Source organism: Grammomys surdaster, unplaced genomic scaffold (assembly GCF_004785775.1).
Source record: "Grammomys surdaster isolate TR1022 unplaced genomic scaffold, NIH_TR_1.0 207253, whole genome shotgun sequence".
Lineage (NCBI taxonomy): Eukaryota > Metazoa > Chordata > Mammalia > Rodentia > Muridae > Grammomys > Grammomys surdaster.
In genome coordinates, this window is record NW_021624100.1 from 3,779 (window position 1) to 20,880 (window position 17,102).

At 38.1% G+C, this 17,102-nt stretch overlaps 1 protein-coding gene across 1 annotated transcript; it reads left to right on the plus strand.

Annotated features, from left to right (window-relative positions):
• Window positions 1–518: 518 nt before the first annotated feature.
• Window positions 519–11,801, plus strand: LOC114615947 (AN1-type zinc finger protein 4). The gene is made up of 3 exons (XM_028761530.1): window positions 519–662; window positions 9,759–10,931; window positions 11,506–11,801. The coding sequence occupies exons 1-3, from the start codon at window positions 606–608 to the stop codon at window positions 11,650–11,652; spliced, it is 1,377 nt and encodes a 458-aa protein (XP_028617363.1). The 5' UTR covers window positions 519–605; the 3' UTR covers window positions 11,653–11,801.
• The last annotated feature ends 5,301 nt before the right edge of the window (window positions 11,802–17,102 follow it).

Here is a 17,102-nt window from a genome sequence, read left to right on the forward strand (position 1 = left end):
AGTGAGATTCAGGTATGGGCCTATCCCTGCCTCCCTGTGCTAAGGTTACAAACAAGCCAGTTAGTAAACTATGGTTTTGGGAACTAAACTTGAGTACTTGTGTTTGCAAGGCAAGCAATTCACCCACTGAACGGTGTCCCTAACCCCCAAAATGTGTTTTGAATGTGGTGGATATGTAGCTCAGTATGTAGCACCCTTGCCTACCACACAAAGCACCCTAAAATTCAATCCTTTGAACTACATAAAACTTGGTATGGGTGGCATGCTCCTGTAATCCTAGCAATCAGAAAGTGGAGGCAGGAGGATCAGAAGAGAGCAAGGCTATCCTCAGCTAGGTACCACATTTGAGGCCAGTTAGGGCAAAGAAATGTTTTGAAATTTTTTTTTCATTTACGATGACAAAATAAAGTTAGTGATTCCCACATGGTAGGATCTGTAGTCGCTCCTGTACTAAGGACTTTTAGTGCTCGGCAGGTACCAAGCATGTTTTAAGTACTTATCGTTTCCCTTGCAGTGGTGGCTCTGTGTATAATTTGTATACAGATGAGGATGAAGAAGCTGAGCCTTCTCCTTCTGGGCAACAGATCATTGAAAATTCAATAACTATGAATAAGATGAAGCTGCTGAAGGCTAAGATGGAGAGCATGAATCTCAGCAAAAAGGTGAAGCTGTTGGCTCTTGGTCAAGCGTTTCTCTAGCTTACACTGGCAGGGCTCACAGCGCTGAGGTCTGCTGGCAACTGTGGAAAACTATAAACTATTACTCAGTTCATGTTTCTGGCCTCAACTTCTTTATTAAGATGTGACAAATGAATATTGAGATTTTTAGTCTTGTAACACATCTGAAAGGGTTATACACATTTGGCATAATTCATCCTTAAAATGTCATAGCTGTAGTATGGAAAGGGTATTAAAAATAGTTTAATCTTTAAATAATTACCTTTTAAAATGTGATTTCAAGATCTATGGACACTGAGAAAGGCACACCACAGCCTAGGCCAGTCCAGAGCTTAGCATATAGCCCAGACCTGCCATGAACTCCCAGCAATCCTTCTGCCTTAGTCTCCTGAATGTTTGGATTCTAGGTGTGTTCCCACCATGCCTAGAGGATATTTACCGTTTAGCTTCAGTAGATACTAGACACTGCAAGTTTTCTAAAGTAATCCCAAAGTGACTTCAGTCTTCTAAATTCTTGACAGTTGTTTTTGTTTCTGGATATAAGTCTGTCTCTCTCCCCATTTCTGCTCTTTCTTCCATCCAACACAGCTGCACTATTCCTTTCTTTCACTCTGTTAGTGCCCCCACCCATATAAAATACACAAACTTTTAAAGTAATGCTTGGAGCCTGGCCAGATGGACCAGCAAGTTAGGGCCCTTGCCACAAAAAATCTGCAACCTTAAGGCCAATCCCTATTAAGGTAGGAGGAGAGAACTGACTTCTGAAAGCTGCCCTCTGACCTCCCCATGCATGCCATGGCAAATCACCCCCTAAAAAATAATAGTAAAATTTACAGTTAAATGCACTTATTTAGATATAACTCAAAGTAGTCCCTTTTTTTCTTTTCTTCTGTTGTTTGTTTGAGGTTGGCTCTCAATGTATTTGCCACGCTGATCTGGAACTCACTCTATAGGCTGGCCTCGAACTCACTCTATAGGCTGGCCTCAAACTCACAGAGATTCTCCTGCCTCTGCCTTCTGAGTGCTGGGATTAAAAGCATGCATAGCCACACCTTGTTCCACTGCCTAATTCTGTAAAAAAAAAAATCACTCATAATCTTTCCTAAAATAAAGAATATGAATATATATATATTCATTCCCACAACTAAGTGTGCTATGAAACTTTATATAAATAGAAACAAGACAATACAGCCTCTTATAAATTCTGGCTTATTTTCTTCAATATAAAATGTAAAAATTCTTTTAAATTTATTTTAAATATTATTTAAACTACACTGTGAATCTCCTTTTTGTTTCTCTTTTCTATGATAAGCAAGCATTCAGGTGTCTCAGTTATGGCTTTTATATTAACAAAACCACTTGGAGTATGCCTATACATTCTTTGACATGTGCACTTTATTTTTTGGATTGTATACTTCACAGAAAATTTAGAGTCAGGAAAGATAACCTGTTTTATGCCATATAGCCAGGTACTTGTGAGCATCACAGCATCCTTTGTGCGGTGTAGGGAGGAGATCATGAGTTTTAGCTTAGCCTGCCTAAATAAATTCTATGCCAGTTTAGGCTATGTAGTGAGACCCTGTCTCAAAACTGACAAACAAAAGTTATAGTGATAGTTTACATAGGTTTACAAGCAGGTCAGATTCCATCAATAACAGAGAGCTCTGATTTGTGCCCTGTCCTTGCTAACACTTAAAGTCATCACTGTTTTCATCTTAACTATTCTTAGGATTCTGTATTGGGTTTTACTTAATTTTTCTTATAATGAAAAGTGTTTACTTAAAAAGTGTTCACTCTTCATTTGGTTAAAATTCTGTTTATTTTTTTTTGCATTGCCACATATTTTGCTCATTTTAAAATTAGGTTACCTTGCTTTTATTGGTTTGTAGACATTTAAAAAGAGTACTTTGGAGCTGAGTGTGATTACATAGTCATGTAATCCCTGGCCTTGGGAGGTGAAGGCGGGAGCATCCGAGTTCAGAGTCAGCCTCATTGTAGCATGCTTGAATATAGTCTGGGTGACATGAGACCCATCTAAAAGCAACCAGTACATATACATTTATGTGTGATAGAAGGTCTCTGTCAGATGGATGGTTTGTAGTTTTCAATACTCCATGGCATACTCTTTCATCTACTTTTGATGAGTATTGTTAATTTTAGCATATTACAATTTAGCAGTTATGCTTCTATGATTAGTATTTAATAATTTTTTATGACATACTTTCCTATCACAGGTCTTGAAGATAAGCTTTTATGGTTTTCTCCAAAACCTTTAGGTGATTTGTTTCTTTCTAGTTTAAATCTATAATTCATCTGATTTTTTTTAAAAAAGCATGTGTAAAGATCTTATTTTTAAATCATATGATGAACAATTGACCAAAAAAGTTATGTTATAATTTTTATTTATATGCAGTAATAGAACTGTGAAATATATGAAGCAAACCTACAAGAAATAGATGCATGCTTATCTTCAAAGATTTCCACTCTTAGCATAACTGGTAGAACAGAGAATTGGAAAGGTTTCTGAGAGGACCTGAAGACCATTATCAACTCACTTGATGCGGTTGGCATCTGCACAATGCTTCACCCAACAACAGAATATACATTACTCTTTAAGGGAATACATTACAACATTTATCAAAAAAAGAAAGAAAGAGAGTAAAAGGAAGAAAAGAAAAAACAAAATATAGTATTTTATACAAAAATAAATTCTAATAAATTTCAGAAAGATTAAAATAATCAAAAAAACTCTGGTTTACAAAGAATAAAGCTGGAAATCAGTAATAGATACCTGAAAAATATGATATTTCAAAATAAAACACTTCTGAGTAACTCATAGGTCAACAAGAAATAGAAAGAGAAGTTGAAATAGGTTACACATTGGGTAAAACAATTCTGGTAATGCAGGCTAAGTGACTTTTTAAGAATATGAAATAATTTTTGCATTGTTGGCATGACCCACTCTTGGTTATGATGGTTTTCTTTTTTGTTTCTAAATATTTTTCTTAGGAGTTTTATTTATCTGAAGGAAGTGATTTTTAATTTTCTTTTGTCATACAGTAAGATTGAATGAATTCCACAGAGAGGATATTATCACCTACTTAGTGTTTTAAGTTATTTTTATTTTACATAATGGTAAAATATATAATATTTACTATCCATCTTATTTAGTTATTTATTTAGTTGACAGAGTCTCACATAGCCTAGGCTAGCCCCAAACCCACTGTGCAGTTAAGGCTGGTCTTGAACTCATAAATCTCTTCTATCTCCTATCTGTCAGTACTACAGAAATGTGCAGCCATGTGAGCTTTAATTGTGTCCATATGTAACCCTGTTAGTGGTGTTAATAAGTATGTTTTCATCTTAGTTCAGTTAGTCTTCAGAACTTTGTCTTCCAAAACAGAATTTTGGTATTCCTTAAGACCAGCTTCTTAGTACCCCTCCCTTTAATCTCGTCCATTTCCCATTTCCATGAATTTGTCTACTGTAGATAGCATGCATAAGGGAAATAGAGTGTATGTGGCTAGATTATTTAAATAGTATGACATCTCTGAGGTTCATCCATGGTACAGCACATGTCAGAATCTCCTTTCTTTTTAGACTGCATGTATGTACCATGTTTTGTTCATTCATTCACCTCTCAGTGGACTTGTGAATGCCATGGGTACAAATACCTCTTTAAGACTTTGGCTTCGTGCGTGTGTGTGTGTGATAATTTGGCACATGTACATGATGCATAGTAACCCTTCCTTATTTCCATACCATTCCTGTCCAGTCTCCCTCCTCCTCTGTGTCTGTTTTATGTTATAACTCCTGAGTCTAATTGGAGCTGTCAAGGCCCCTTGAATTTGGACTTGTCCACTGGAATCTGGTGGGCTCAGCAATTGGGTACACAAGTGACGGTCATATTAGATATTTTGAGGAGTATAAGTCCATCATTTTGTAAGTTATCTCTCAGTTTTGATTCGTCTGAATTACACTATGATTAGATATAGTTTACACTGCTTTGATAGAAATGTCACACAAAGGTGTATTAGATTAGAATTTCCTTGTTAGCCCCAAAGTGGTTGAGTAGATTTAGGTGAGTTTTGGTGGCTGAAGTTTTTTTGACTTTTCATTGTGTTTTTTAGTTTTATTGCATGGAAATCAGACAATATTATCTACAGTTCTGATGTTTAGAATTTAATTATTAGAGATCTGATATTTTCCATGTATGTCCAATATATATTCAAAAGATAGTTAATTCTCTTAACTTCAGAGTAAAAGTTTGACAGGTATCTATGTATAAGGACTACCCTATTGATTGGTTGCTTAGAGATGAGATGATTCCCTTTTTTTTTTTTTATCAGTTTGATTTCTTCTGGAATAAGACCCATGATCCATGAAAACCCATGACAGATTTCTGTTCATCTTAAGGGAGCATTTGCTATGTGATTTGACAAATATCTGTAGCAGTTTTGTGCTAATCATAAAGGTCAGGGAGTGATGCTTGCTGTCCTGGACTGTTTGCTGTTTGGTTGGTTGGTTGGTTGGTTGGTTTTATTGGTTTTTTTTTTTTTTTTTTTTTTTTTTTTTTTTTTTTTTTTTTTTTTTTGAGACAGGGTTTCTCTGTGTAGTCCTGGCTGTCTTGGGTTCTGTAGACCAGGCTGGCCTCAAACTCACAGAAGTATTTCTTAAAAGTGTGAACCACCACCACCCCCCAGCTTCTGGACTTCGTCTTCACCATTCGCTTTTCTGATGTCAGCCCCAGACCTGACCCCTTTTGCCTCCTGCATGCTAGCTAAGCGACAGTCAGAAAACTTAGTTGGTTTTCTCTTTTCTCTATTCTGTCTCATTGTTTATATGAACAGCAGTCCTACTTTTAAAGAAAATGGAACATAAATAATTTTCCTATCCATATCCCTACTGATGTTTTAGTGTTAATGCCATTACTGCTAAGAGACTTTTTGCTAAACTTTCCCCATACCTTTTTGTTAGTTGCATATCTTAATAAATTCCAAGGAAAGAAAAGGAAAGGTTAGATTTGTAAATACTGAATTTTCAGAACTCTAAAACTTAAGGGAAAAAACAAGTGATAATTTAACAGTACTTTGAGGATCATTTCTCTGGCTTGTCAAGTGATGGGTTATTCAGATAGGAAAGATTTAGGCTTTAACACTGTTCTGCAGCTGCTTTCCTTTTTATACTGTGGTTGAAAAGGCATCTCACCACTACACTCCACTTTTCTTTGTAAATTACTTCATTTAAATAATGTTATATTTGTCCCTGTCTTAGTCAGTGTTCCATCACTGTGAAGAGACACCATGACCATGACAACTCTTAAAAAAGAAAGCGTTTAATTGGGGCTGGCTTACAGTTTCCTGGGGTTTAGTCCATTATCATCATCATGGAAGAGAGCGCGGTGCCACAGAGGCAGACATGGTGCTGGAGAAGTTGAGAGTTCTATATCTGGATCAGTAGGCAGCAGGAAGAGGGTGTAACACTGGATCTAACTTGAGCTTTTAAAACCTCAGAGCTTTCCCTCAGTGGGCTCCAACAAGGCCACACCTACAACAAGGCCACACCTACTGCAAGGATGCCACATCTCCTAATAGGGCCACCCTCTAAGCATTTAAATCTGTGAACCTATGGGAGCCATTCTTACTCAGACCACCACACCCCTCATATTCAATTTTATTTTTTCAGTTGAGTTTTTGCTATGTACCCTGAGTGGCTTTAAAATTTCGATCTTTGGGCCTCACTCTACTGAGTGCTGAGACCCCATGTGTGTGTTAGCAGGTTCTGTCGGCTCGTGCCCTCCTCTTATGCTCCTTCCCTTTCAGTCCCCTAGTTGGGTCTCAAGCAGGCCAGGCAAGCACTGTACCCTAAGCTACATCTCCAGCCCTGGCTTTTGTCTTTAAAGTATATGTATGACTTAGAAATTAGCTGTTTGGGGTCAATTTCATGTATCCTTATGGTTTGTTTTTTTTTAAAACAGAGTACTTCAGTATTTTTTGTAACTTGTTAATTTTATGTTTACCTTTTTATTTCATTTTGTTTGTAGTGAACTTCCTTTATATATGTTAGAACTTTATTTTATAGTAACTATGTTCTGTTATCTTCTAAAATTCTTTGTTTTATTTTCATTCTTTTGGATATTTTTATACCTTTTCTTAGCACTGTTGATTAAATGTCTCCTTGAATCTGATTTTCTTTGGGCATCTTATGGTTTAATTTTCATTCTGAATTTTTTTTCTAATTATTTCTAAGCTTGGCTAGCTTACAGTTTTTTGGTTCATTTTTTCTTGGTTGAGGTCATGAGTTGATGTATTCTTCAAGTATTATCTGTAAAAGCTGAGCATGATATCAGGCTTCTGTAATCCTCACAGTGCAGGGGCTAAAGCAGGAAGATCCACAATTTCTAGGCCAGGCTTGACTCACCCTCTCTCCAAATCAAACAGGCTGGGGAGATTTCTCACTGGCTCAAGTACCCACCATGCAATCATGAGGACCTGGGTTCAGATCTGCATAACCCACATAAAGAACCAGACACCATGGCCTGCATCTGTAACACCAGCTGAGACAGGCAGATCCTGATCTCTAGAGCTCACTGGCCAGTCAGTATAATGTAATTAGTGAGCTCCATGTTCAGAAAGAGATGCTGTCCCCAAAAGTAAGGAAGACAACAATTAAGGAAGACCCCTATATCCACTTCTAACCTCTACATGCATGCACACACCTGTACTTGCACATATACCAGTATGCACATATACCATGCACATTAATAAACAAAAGATACAAATATTAATGTAAAGATATTTAATTCAGATTGGAATACTGCTGTAAAGGGTTTTTTTTGTTTTTTTTTTGTTTTTTTTTTTTTTGTTTTTGTTTTTTTTGCTATGTTGTATCAAGGGAGAATTTGTATGTGCTAAAATGTTCTGATTCTCTCTCACTTTCTGTTTTATTCTGATATGGGTATGTTACCTCCTTTTCTGTTCTTTTTCTTATAATGTTATTAGGGTAAGCATTAAGAGTCATGGGCTATAATACACAGAGTAAGGGTGGTATATAGGAGGTAACTTATTTCAAGGGTGCTTTTTTGTGTGTTTGGTTTTTAATCACTCCCATTGCAGGGGAGAGTAGGTGGATTTTCTGATTCTGTGATTTATGCATTTTTTCTTTAGGGTCCTAGCTTTTCTTTTCATGCTTCCTTACTTACCTTCAGTAAAACGTTTTTAAATGGATTCTTCTTCCTTCTAATTTACCCCTCTCTGCACAGTAGAGCCTCCTTAAAATTTTAATTTTTAGCATAACTTCGGGTTGTTTCCTTTTGGCTTCAACTTGCCCATTCTGGTATCCCAGCTATTAGAAGACATTTTTTAGTTTTATACAGGTAGGAGTTTTACTTTGGTTCTGTCCTCCCTAGGATGTCCTACCTCTCTTTGTTTTGAAGCTCTACATCCTCGCTCATTACCACAGATATCAGCTTTGCATATGAGCCTTCAACAGCTGAATGTTTTAAACCTTACGTTAATTAGAACTTTGCATTCTTTGCCTCCTTGTTTGTTGACAATTTGGTTCATGGGTAATTTCATTTGCTTGTATTGTTGAACTCTTTGGATGTCTATGTGTTTATTTGGGAGGGTATGTTGCTATTTAGATTTTGGCAACTATTTTTGATTTCTAAGGTCTAGAAAAGAATCTTATTTTTTTTAAAAAAATATTTTTTATAAATATATAGCTGTAGATTGGCAAGACAATGACTTCAGAGTAAGAGTGGCTGCAAGAGCCAGCTCACTTTTCGAGGGTCTTCCTTCCATCCTGTGCAGCTGCTGCAGCAGTGCTTTTTCTACTGGACCCACTGAGTTTTCAGTGTGTATTTCTTACAGGCCAGGCTGCCAGAGTGTCAGCAGACTTCCACCCTGCCTCTGCTGACCATCCCTGTGCTTAAGAGCTAAGACTCCTCTCTTGAACTCTCACCTTCACCCTTTCTGTGATAACTTGTATGTAAACGTTGTGTCGGAGGAGGGGAGGGCACATCCAGTCCTTGGTTCACTGACTCTTTAGGTGCATGTATATAGTTTGCAGTTGTACTGTAAACAAAGACACTTAGCATGGCAAAAGGAAGCAAAAGCAAAATTAACAGAGGGAAAAGCAAACGGATCCAAATCCAGGCAAAGCAGGCACAGGCGTCGTAGAAGCTACTCCCAATGTCAACACAAGTCAGGCTTGAGTTCTGTGTCAGAAACTGTGATAACATGTGAAATCTCATCTCAGGGGACTCTGTTAGCAACTGTGCATGAGGGATTCTTTTCCATTTTAGAAAAAGGATTTTTTTTCTTTTTGCTATATGCACCCTCTGCCAGGTATGTATGTGTACATTTCAGACTCAGAAGAAAAGGAGATATTCAGTATAAACCACTTTGGTTGCAGAAGTAGCTGAGGCACAATTACTACTGTGACGGGTAAGGGTAAGGGTGGGAACCCTGAAATATAGGTCCACAGAAACCATTGAAGGGTCAGGACAGCCTTTACAAGTCACACTTCAGTCTAGTTAGCTTTTTCCTGAGTCCCACACATCTACACAGCCAGCTTACTAGGAAGAATGCTGTATGCATCCCATAACCAACACACACAACACATGTAACACACATAACCAACACACACAAGACAACAAAAGCCTTGGAAAGAATTAGTTGTGAGGAAAATAAAACAAAATCATTTTTCTTTAACATCTTTGGAAAATTATGCTCAATAAAATAATATAACAAATCCTTCTCAATCATAATCTTAAGACTTTTAATATTTTAAAGCATTTCATTGTTGTTTTGTATTGAGAAGAGGACTCATCTTGTGGCCTTGGCTGGCATGGAATGGATTCTGTAAACCAGACAGGCTGGCCTCAAACTTATGACAGACATCTTGCTTCAGCCTCCCAGGTGCTAGCATTACAGGTGTGACACCACACCCAGCTTTTTTGAGCACTGTAAATTGAGGTAACAGAATGGCAATATGGTAAGTAACATTTTCTCCACTGATTATTGCTGATGGACAGAAATAACTATGTTGAGGAATTACATGTGCACTCTTTTCTTGTAGCCTAAGAAAGTTGTCAAGGTAAAACCTCGCCCACCTATAGCTCCTCGGCCGTCCAGCAGTTCTACAGCAGCAGCCCGGCACAGATTGCTAAGAGTCCTCCCTCATATTGGGCAGTCTTGTTTACCTTCTGGGAATGCATATCTCCCTGAAACATCCAGGAATGCAGGCACAAGTCCTGCAGCTCAGGCCCCTGCTGATAGACCAGTGTCATCTCTCAGGAATGAGATGCTGAAGGATGATGATAACTGGGAGATTAACATGCTCTCTCACTCCACGAGTAGTATCAGGCTGCTTCCTCAGTTGACCCATATAGAACTGGAAAATGACAAAGAGCTTGCAGATTCTGTTCTTCATTTTGGATCATCCCTGCGTAGGCGGACCAAGCACCTTTCAGGAAACTTGTCATCTAATAACGAGGATGATGTTGTCTTATTTCCACGGTCAGAAGAGTGTGGAGCTGACGAGTTGCTCCTGCCAGAAGTAGGTGCTTTTGCTCCATTTGCAGAAGGAAATGGTGCCGAGCAGAGCAGTGGTGTAGAAGGGTTAGGGAAGGTAACGCCAGAGTTCCCACTCACTAAAAGTGATGGAGGACTGAGGGCAGCGGAGCAGCCTCTGAGCCACGTGGCAAGAGTGCTGAGCAGTGACCCAGGAGACAATGCAGTTCTTAACCACCGAGAGCCAAGCTCTCACAAGAACAGACTCCTGTCACCTCTTCTCTGTGCTGCACCAGTGTCACTACATAATTCTCTGGTGAAGCCACAGAGACAGTCGAAGTGTTTTGAGCCAGGCAACCCCTCAGCGTCTACTTCACAAAACACCCTGCGGGAATTGGACATTCGAACCATAGCAGATTCTTCTTTCTCTAGGACTGCTCGCTTTCGTGGTGTTAAAGTCGATTCGCCTGGAAAAAGATCTGACGTTATTTCTAAAGTGGAAGCCCGAGATATTACAGAAATGGCTAACAAAGCTTCCAAAGAGCCTGTTGGTTGTGTAAACAATAGTGGCTTTTTGGCTTCACTGGCTCGGAGTGCAAGCAGAGACAGTTTGCAGGGCACACGTGGGGCAGGCAGGCTTCGGTCCTCTGGAATTGGGTTGTCTACAAACTTCCAGCATTTTCAGGATGAAAACATTAGGAAAAGTTCTCCCCAGTCAGAACCTACAGATTTTTTTCTAGTAAGTATTCTCTTTTCAATTTGTTCTTCTAGTTAGTTGTGTATGGAATGACTATTTCAAAGTTAGAGTTTTATTTATATAAATAAAAATGCTTACAATTGAATTGTTTTCCCATAAATTTCACTAAAATACTTATCTAACATGTAGGAAATCTATTTGATGCTTGTTTTTTGTTTTTTCATATTTTGAGACAGGTTCTCATGTAGCTCAGGTTGGCCTGAGACTTCGAGGATGACCTCGAATTCTGGTCCTGCTTTTAGCTCCTGAGTGCTGGAATTACAGGCATCACTGCTGTGTTCACTATTACTCTGTAGTTTTCAGTTTTACATAGTTTCATTAAGGCTTTTTCCAGTATCCAGACTCTTACCTAAGCCACCAAATTTTATTCTTTTACAGATAAATAATAAGCACAAGAAGTAAGATTAGATTTCAAGTGAATTTAAACAAAAATAGAGCACATAATCTACACTGGGTACCTGTCTGCATTTTAGTAATAGAATACTAAGGTATTTGATGCCCTGTGACCTGTTCTGCATTGACTCACCTCAGCAGGTGTTCTGTGTTTTAATTGTAGTCTGCCCGTGGTATTGGAATGAGTGGAAGTAATGCAGCAGCAGGGAAGAGAATAGGTAAGCCACGGCTCCATATACCGCATGTGAGTTTTCAAGGGGAGCTAGACGGCGTTCTCTGTGGTATGTGTAGGGTAAACGCCCCTGAATGATTCATTCTAGAGAACAGTTTGTGACCTGACTGCAAGGGAAATAAACAATCTCAAGTGGGTATTTCATGTCTCTCAGAAAAGACAACATTATAGAAGAATTAACCCCTTCACTGGAGGCTGGCCATTGTAAAGTTGCAGTGGGCTGCTGGGTGGGCCCTGAGGAGTGTTTAATATTTGATCTGATATCAAGGCAGAGTGGTAAGGATTTCTTTTTGATGAACTTATTATTTCTGAACAAAGACAAGGATAATCTCTAGGCCCAGCCCTTTCTATACAAAGTAGCAGAAGAGGCTCTAACTAATACATTCTTTTTCAAGCAGTAGCACACTGAAGATGCCTTGGAAGGAAACAAGACTTTATCTTTCTTTTGTGTTTTAATACCCAGACCAGTAGCAGTAAACTCAGCCAAGGTGTGCTCTCTGTAGCTCTGGAGTTTTAAAAAAGTTTGCCATGTTGTAGACTTTTTTTTTTTTTTTTTTTTTTGAGACGCACAGGATTTGCTTTCCTTTTCTTTGTGAGGCCTAAGAGTATAAACTACTGACACATTTGTTTACATTTTAAAAGACTTTTCGTTGTGGTAAAGTGCACATAAAAAGTCTTCTTAACTATATTTTTATTATTGTTTAAGACAGGATCTTGTACAGTCTAGGCTGGTTTCTAACTCATTATATGGCTGAGGATGCCCTTGAACTTCCATTGGGTTGTTTCTGCCTCTGTGCCACTGTGCCCTGGTCAGCAATCTGTGTTTTTGAGACAGGGTCCTACTATGTGTCTCAGGCTGTCCTGAAATCCAAGACCATCCTGCCTCAATCTAGATTCACTTCAATCTCGATGGAATCAGATACTAGATTCCGTGCACATGCCAGCAGTCCTGGAGTTTAGTCATTTTTAAATGTGTAGTTTCACAGTGTTCCCTACACTCACATGCTGGGCAGCCATGTCCACGTCCGTTACTAGTTATCTGTAGCTCTTCACTTTGCCAGACCAAAGGTTTTAATTCATTGGCTCCTCAGTGGGAAAGCTAGGTGGCATGTACCTATAGTTGTAACTCCTAGGTAGGCCGAGACTAAGGAACTGAGACAGGAGGATTATATGTGTTTAAGCCTTTAAAAAGTAGTTTGGGCATTGTAGTGAAAGCTTGTCCTAAAGGTGTCAAAACAAACACAACCACAGTGCCACAAATATTCACCATCTCTCTATTTTCTACCCACCTACAGTCTCTGGCAAATATTATTTTATTTCTCATCTCTACAGTTTATGACTTAATTACCTCATGTGTAATATTTGTTTTCTTGGGATGGTATATTTTACTGATAAAATCTTCAGGGTTCATTTGTATTATCACACATGTCAGAATTCCTTTGTAAATCTCACAACACCCCACTGTTTACATAGCCTAAAGGTTGCTTATCCACTCACAGCCTGCACACATGGGTGGATTCCACATTTTAGCTGTCATAAAATTGCTGTGACTATGAATGTAACAATGTGACAAAAATAAAATGTGACAAAAGTAAAATTGTTGGATCATTTACTATTTAGTTTTTAATATTTTTAAAGATTGCTGTTGGCGGTGGGCGTCCTGTAACCTGCCGTTATTGTTCAGGAAAGTCCCTTGTGTCCTTAGTCTCTCGAGGACATCTTATCAACAAGGAATGTTGGATTTTGTCAATGGCCTTTCTTTGTATCCTTTTACTAGAAAACAAAGCTAAAACGTTTTTAATTTTGTTTATTGATTCCAGTCTTAATTTTCATTCAGTAGTGAGTTGTTTAGTTCCCATGAGTTTGCATACTTTCTGTTGTCAGATTGATATAGGACTTTTTTCAACTTTTCCTGTATTGAGTCTTGCTTTGTATCCTAGCATGTGGTCAGTTTTGGAGAAGATTCTATGAGCTCCTGAGACAAATGTGGATCTGTTAGTGTGTAGGTATAGTGTTCTGTAGATGCCTTATAGACCCATTTGTTTTATGATATTATCCAGTTTTAATTCCAGTTTCCTTATTTAATTTTTGCTTCGATAATTTGTCTACTGGTGAGATGGACACCAATGTGTGGTTAGATATAGTAGTGCTTGTTTTATGAAATGGAAGTTTTGTGAATAAATGTTTAGAGTTGTAATATCTCATGGTAAACTTTCTTTTCAGTAGTGTGTGTAGTGTTCTTCCCTATCTTCTGATTAATTTTGTTTTGAAATCTATTTTTGCCAGATACTACATTGCTATGTGGCTTTAACTTCTTGGTTTTGTTTTGTTTTTTTTTTTTTGGAATACCTTTTTCCATCCTTTTACCTTAGGATGGTTTCTGTCCTTGATCATTTGCTGTTTCTTAGAAGCAGCAGAAAGGTGGATTCTGTTTCTAATCCTGTCTGCTAGTCTGTATATTTTTCTTTTTAATTGAGAAGTTGAGACCAGTAACACTGAGAGTTCTCATTCAGTAGTGCTTATTAATTCCTGTTCTGTTGTTTGTTTGAGACCTCTTTTGGTTAACTGTTCTGGGATTGATTGTGTTTGAGTGTAGTTGATCTTCTCTTCAGACTGAATTATTCCTTCTAACATTGTCTATAGAGATAGATTGTTGGACAGAAGTTGTTCAAATGGGTTTTTGTCATGAAATTTTGTTTTTTCTCCTTCCATTGTGATTGGAAGTTCTGATGGGTGTAGTAGTCTGGGCTGGCATGTGGTCTCTTAGAGATTGTGAAACATCTGTCCAAGCCCTTCCAGCTTGCACAGTCTTCACTGAAAAGCCAGGTGCTATTGTGACAGGCCGGCCTTTCTGTGACTTGTGCTTTTCCCCTTGCAGGTGATTATCGTCTATCATAGGGAGTTTCTTTTCTGGCCCTGTCTATTTGGTGTTCTGTAGTCTCCTGCACCTTGATAGGCATCTCTTTATTTAGATTTGGGAATTTTTCTTTTATGACTTTATTTTCCATGCCTTTGACCTAGGTAGGTCTCTTTTCTTCTGTATCTATTATTTATATGTTTGGTCCTTTCATAGTGTACCAGATTTCCTCCATGTTTTGTATCTAGATTTTACTGTTGTTGTGGTTGTATAGATTTACATTTTCTGTGACTGATTTATCCATTTCTTCTCCTGTCTTCAAGGCCTGAAATTCTCTCTTCCATGTCTTTTAATCTGTGGGTGGGTCTTTTTTTTTTTTTTTTGAGTGTGTGTTCTTACTTCCTGAGTGTTTCCTGTTTTATTCCAGTTTGGATTTTCTTTAGCAATTCTAATTCTGTGTTCATATTTCACTTGTATTTTATTATTTTATTTAACTGTTTGCATTTTTATAGTTTTTATTCTGGCATTTATTCATATTCTTTTTAAGGTCTAGGGACATAGTCATAATTGCTATTTTAAAATCCTGTCTTAAGATTCATTTAAATTGCTTTTTTATATTTTATGGAATAATGTGAGTGTTGTTAGTTCTTCTTTGAAGATCTGGTAGAATTCTGCTTTTTTTTATCCACGTGGCCCTGGGCTTTTTCAGTTGTATACTTTTAATTACTGCTTCTATCTCATTGGTCGTTACATGTCTATTTAAATTGCTGCATCTTGATTTCATTTTTGTAGAGTATATACATATACATATACATATACATATACATGTAAAATGTATCTATTTCTTTTCTTTCATTTTAGTAAGATAGATTTTGAAGGTTGAATTTCCTCAATATCTATTGTAATATTTGTCTTTCAGTCTCTGGTTTTATGAATTTGATTCTTTTGATTAAGTTGGCTAAAGTTTGTCAATTTTGTTAATCTTTTCAAATAACTATTCCAGTCACTTTTCTGATTGTTCTTTTCATTTCCATTTCATTAATTTCAATCCTGATTTTGATTTTTCTGTTTTTTAAAACTTTTTATTGATTCTTTGTGAATTTCATATCATGCACCCCACTCCTACTCATCTCTCTGTCCCTTGTATCCACTCTCTATCCTTGCAACCTCCTCCTCAAAAGAAAAGAAGATATGTGATGGTTTGAATATATGCTTGGCTCAGGGAGTAGCACTATTAGAAGTGTGGCCTTGTTGGAGTAGGTATGGCTTTGGTAGAGGAAGTGTGTCACTGTGGGGGAGGGCTTTGAGAGACCTTCCTCCTAGCTGCCTGGAAGCCAGTCTTTTCCTGTTTGCCTTCAGAACAATATGTCAACTCCTCTAGTGCTATGCCTGCTTGGATGCTGCCATTCTTCCTGCCATGATGATAATGAACTGAACCTCAGAACCTGTTAGCCAGCCCCAATTAAATGTTCTTTATACAAGTTGGTTTGGTCATGGTGTCTCTTTATAACAATGGAAACCCTAACTAAGACAAGATAGAATTAAAAATAAAGCTTGTCATGAAAGCTGTAGTGTGTCACAGTGTGTCCCACAGTATTCCCTTTTGTCCAGACACCCTTACTAACAAATGTTCATTACTGTGAGTCATTGGTCTATTGTGCAGCCTCTGGCTTCTGCTACACCATCAATACTGGATCCTCACCAGGACTTCCCTCAGATATCCTGTTGTTGCCCTGTGTCATGGGGATCCTTCATTTTTGGATCTGCAAGTCCATTCTTTTCCCTCACTCTACATATCATAGATGAAGTAAATGTTGGGGTGGCCCAACTCAAAACCCTGGATATGGGCCTGGGAGGTAGCTGAGCTGATCAACTTGCCAGCTCACCTGTACCTACACCACCAGGGCTAGCTCACTCAATGCTGCAGTAATCCAATGGCAGGCTCAGCTCTCCTGACCTCATGTTCTAGGGGTGGCTTACTTGACCCTTTGCCAACACAGCCAGCTTTATAGTCCTGCCCAGGCAAGGTACAGGGCCTGCTGCAGCTGGTAGGGGAAAGGTTAGCTCTCCTACTCTCATGATCTCAAGGTTAGCTCTCTTGCTGGCCCCAAGCTGCAAAGGCAAGGAGGACATCTATCCCTCTGCCATGCCACATTCTAGGTTTTCTGTTTGTTTGAAGATTTAACACGTTTTTGATGGGATGACCCATCTCTTCTCCTGTGTCTAAACATCTGATATTCTATATTTAACTTTGCCTAATCTATTGGTAAGGCTTTCCTATGATCATTTTGCTTTATTTTCCAAGTTTTTAATTTGGATTTTTATTTCAGCTTCTCTTTTCTTCAGAGGTATTCTTTATTAAGTTTTATTTTCTTTTTTCTTTTTTTATTGGATATTTTATTTATTTACATTTCAGATGTCATCCCCTTTCCCCATTCCCCCTCTCTAGAAGCACCCTATCCCATGCCCCCTCCTCCTTCTTGCTTTTATACCATTTTAATTACATGCAAGTATTAAGGTCAGTTCTACGTTGAGGAACTAGCAATACAATAGATGCAAATAGTCAAGGAACAAGCAAGACACTAAACACAAATAGTCAAAGAACAAGCAAGGCGATAAGCAACGTTCCATGAATATCCCTGTGATCACTGTTTTTAAGGGCTTTTTAGGA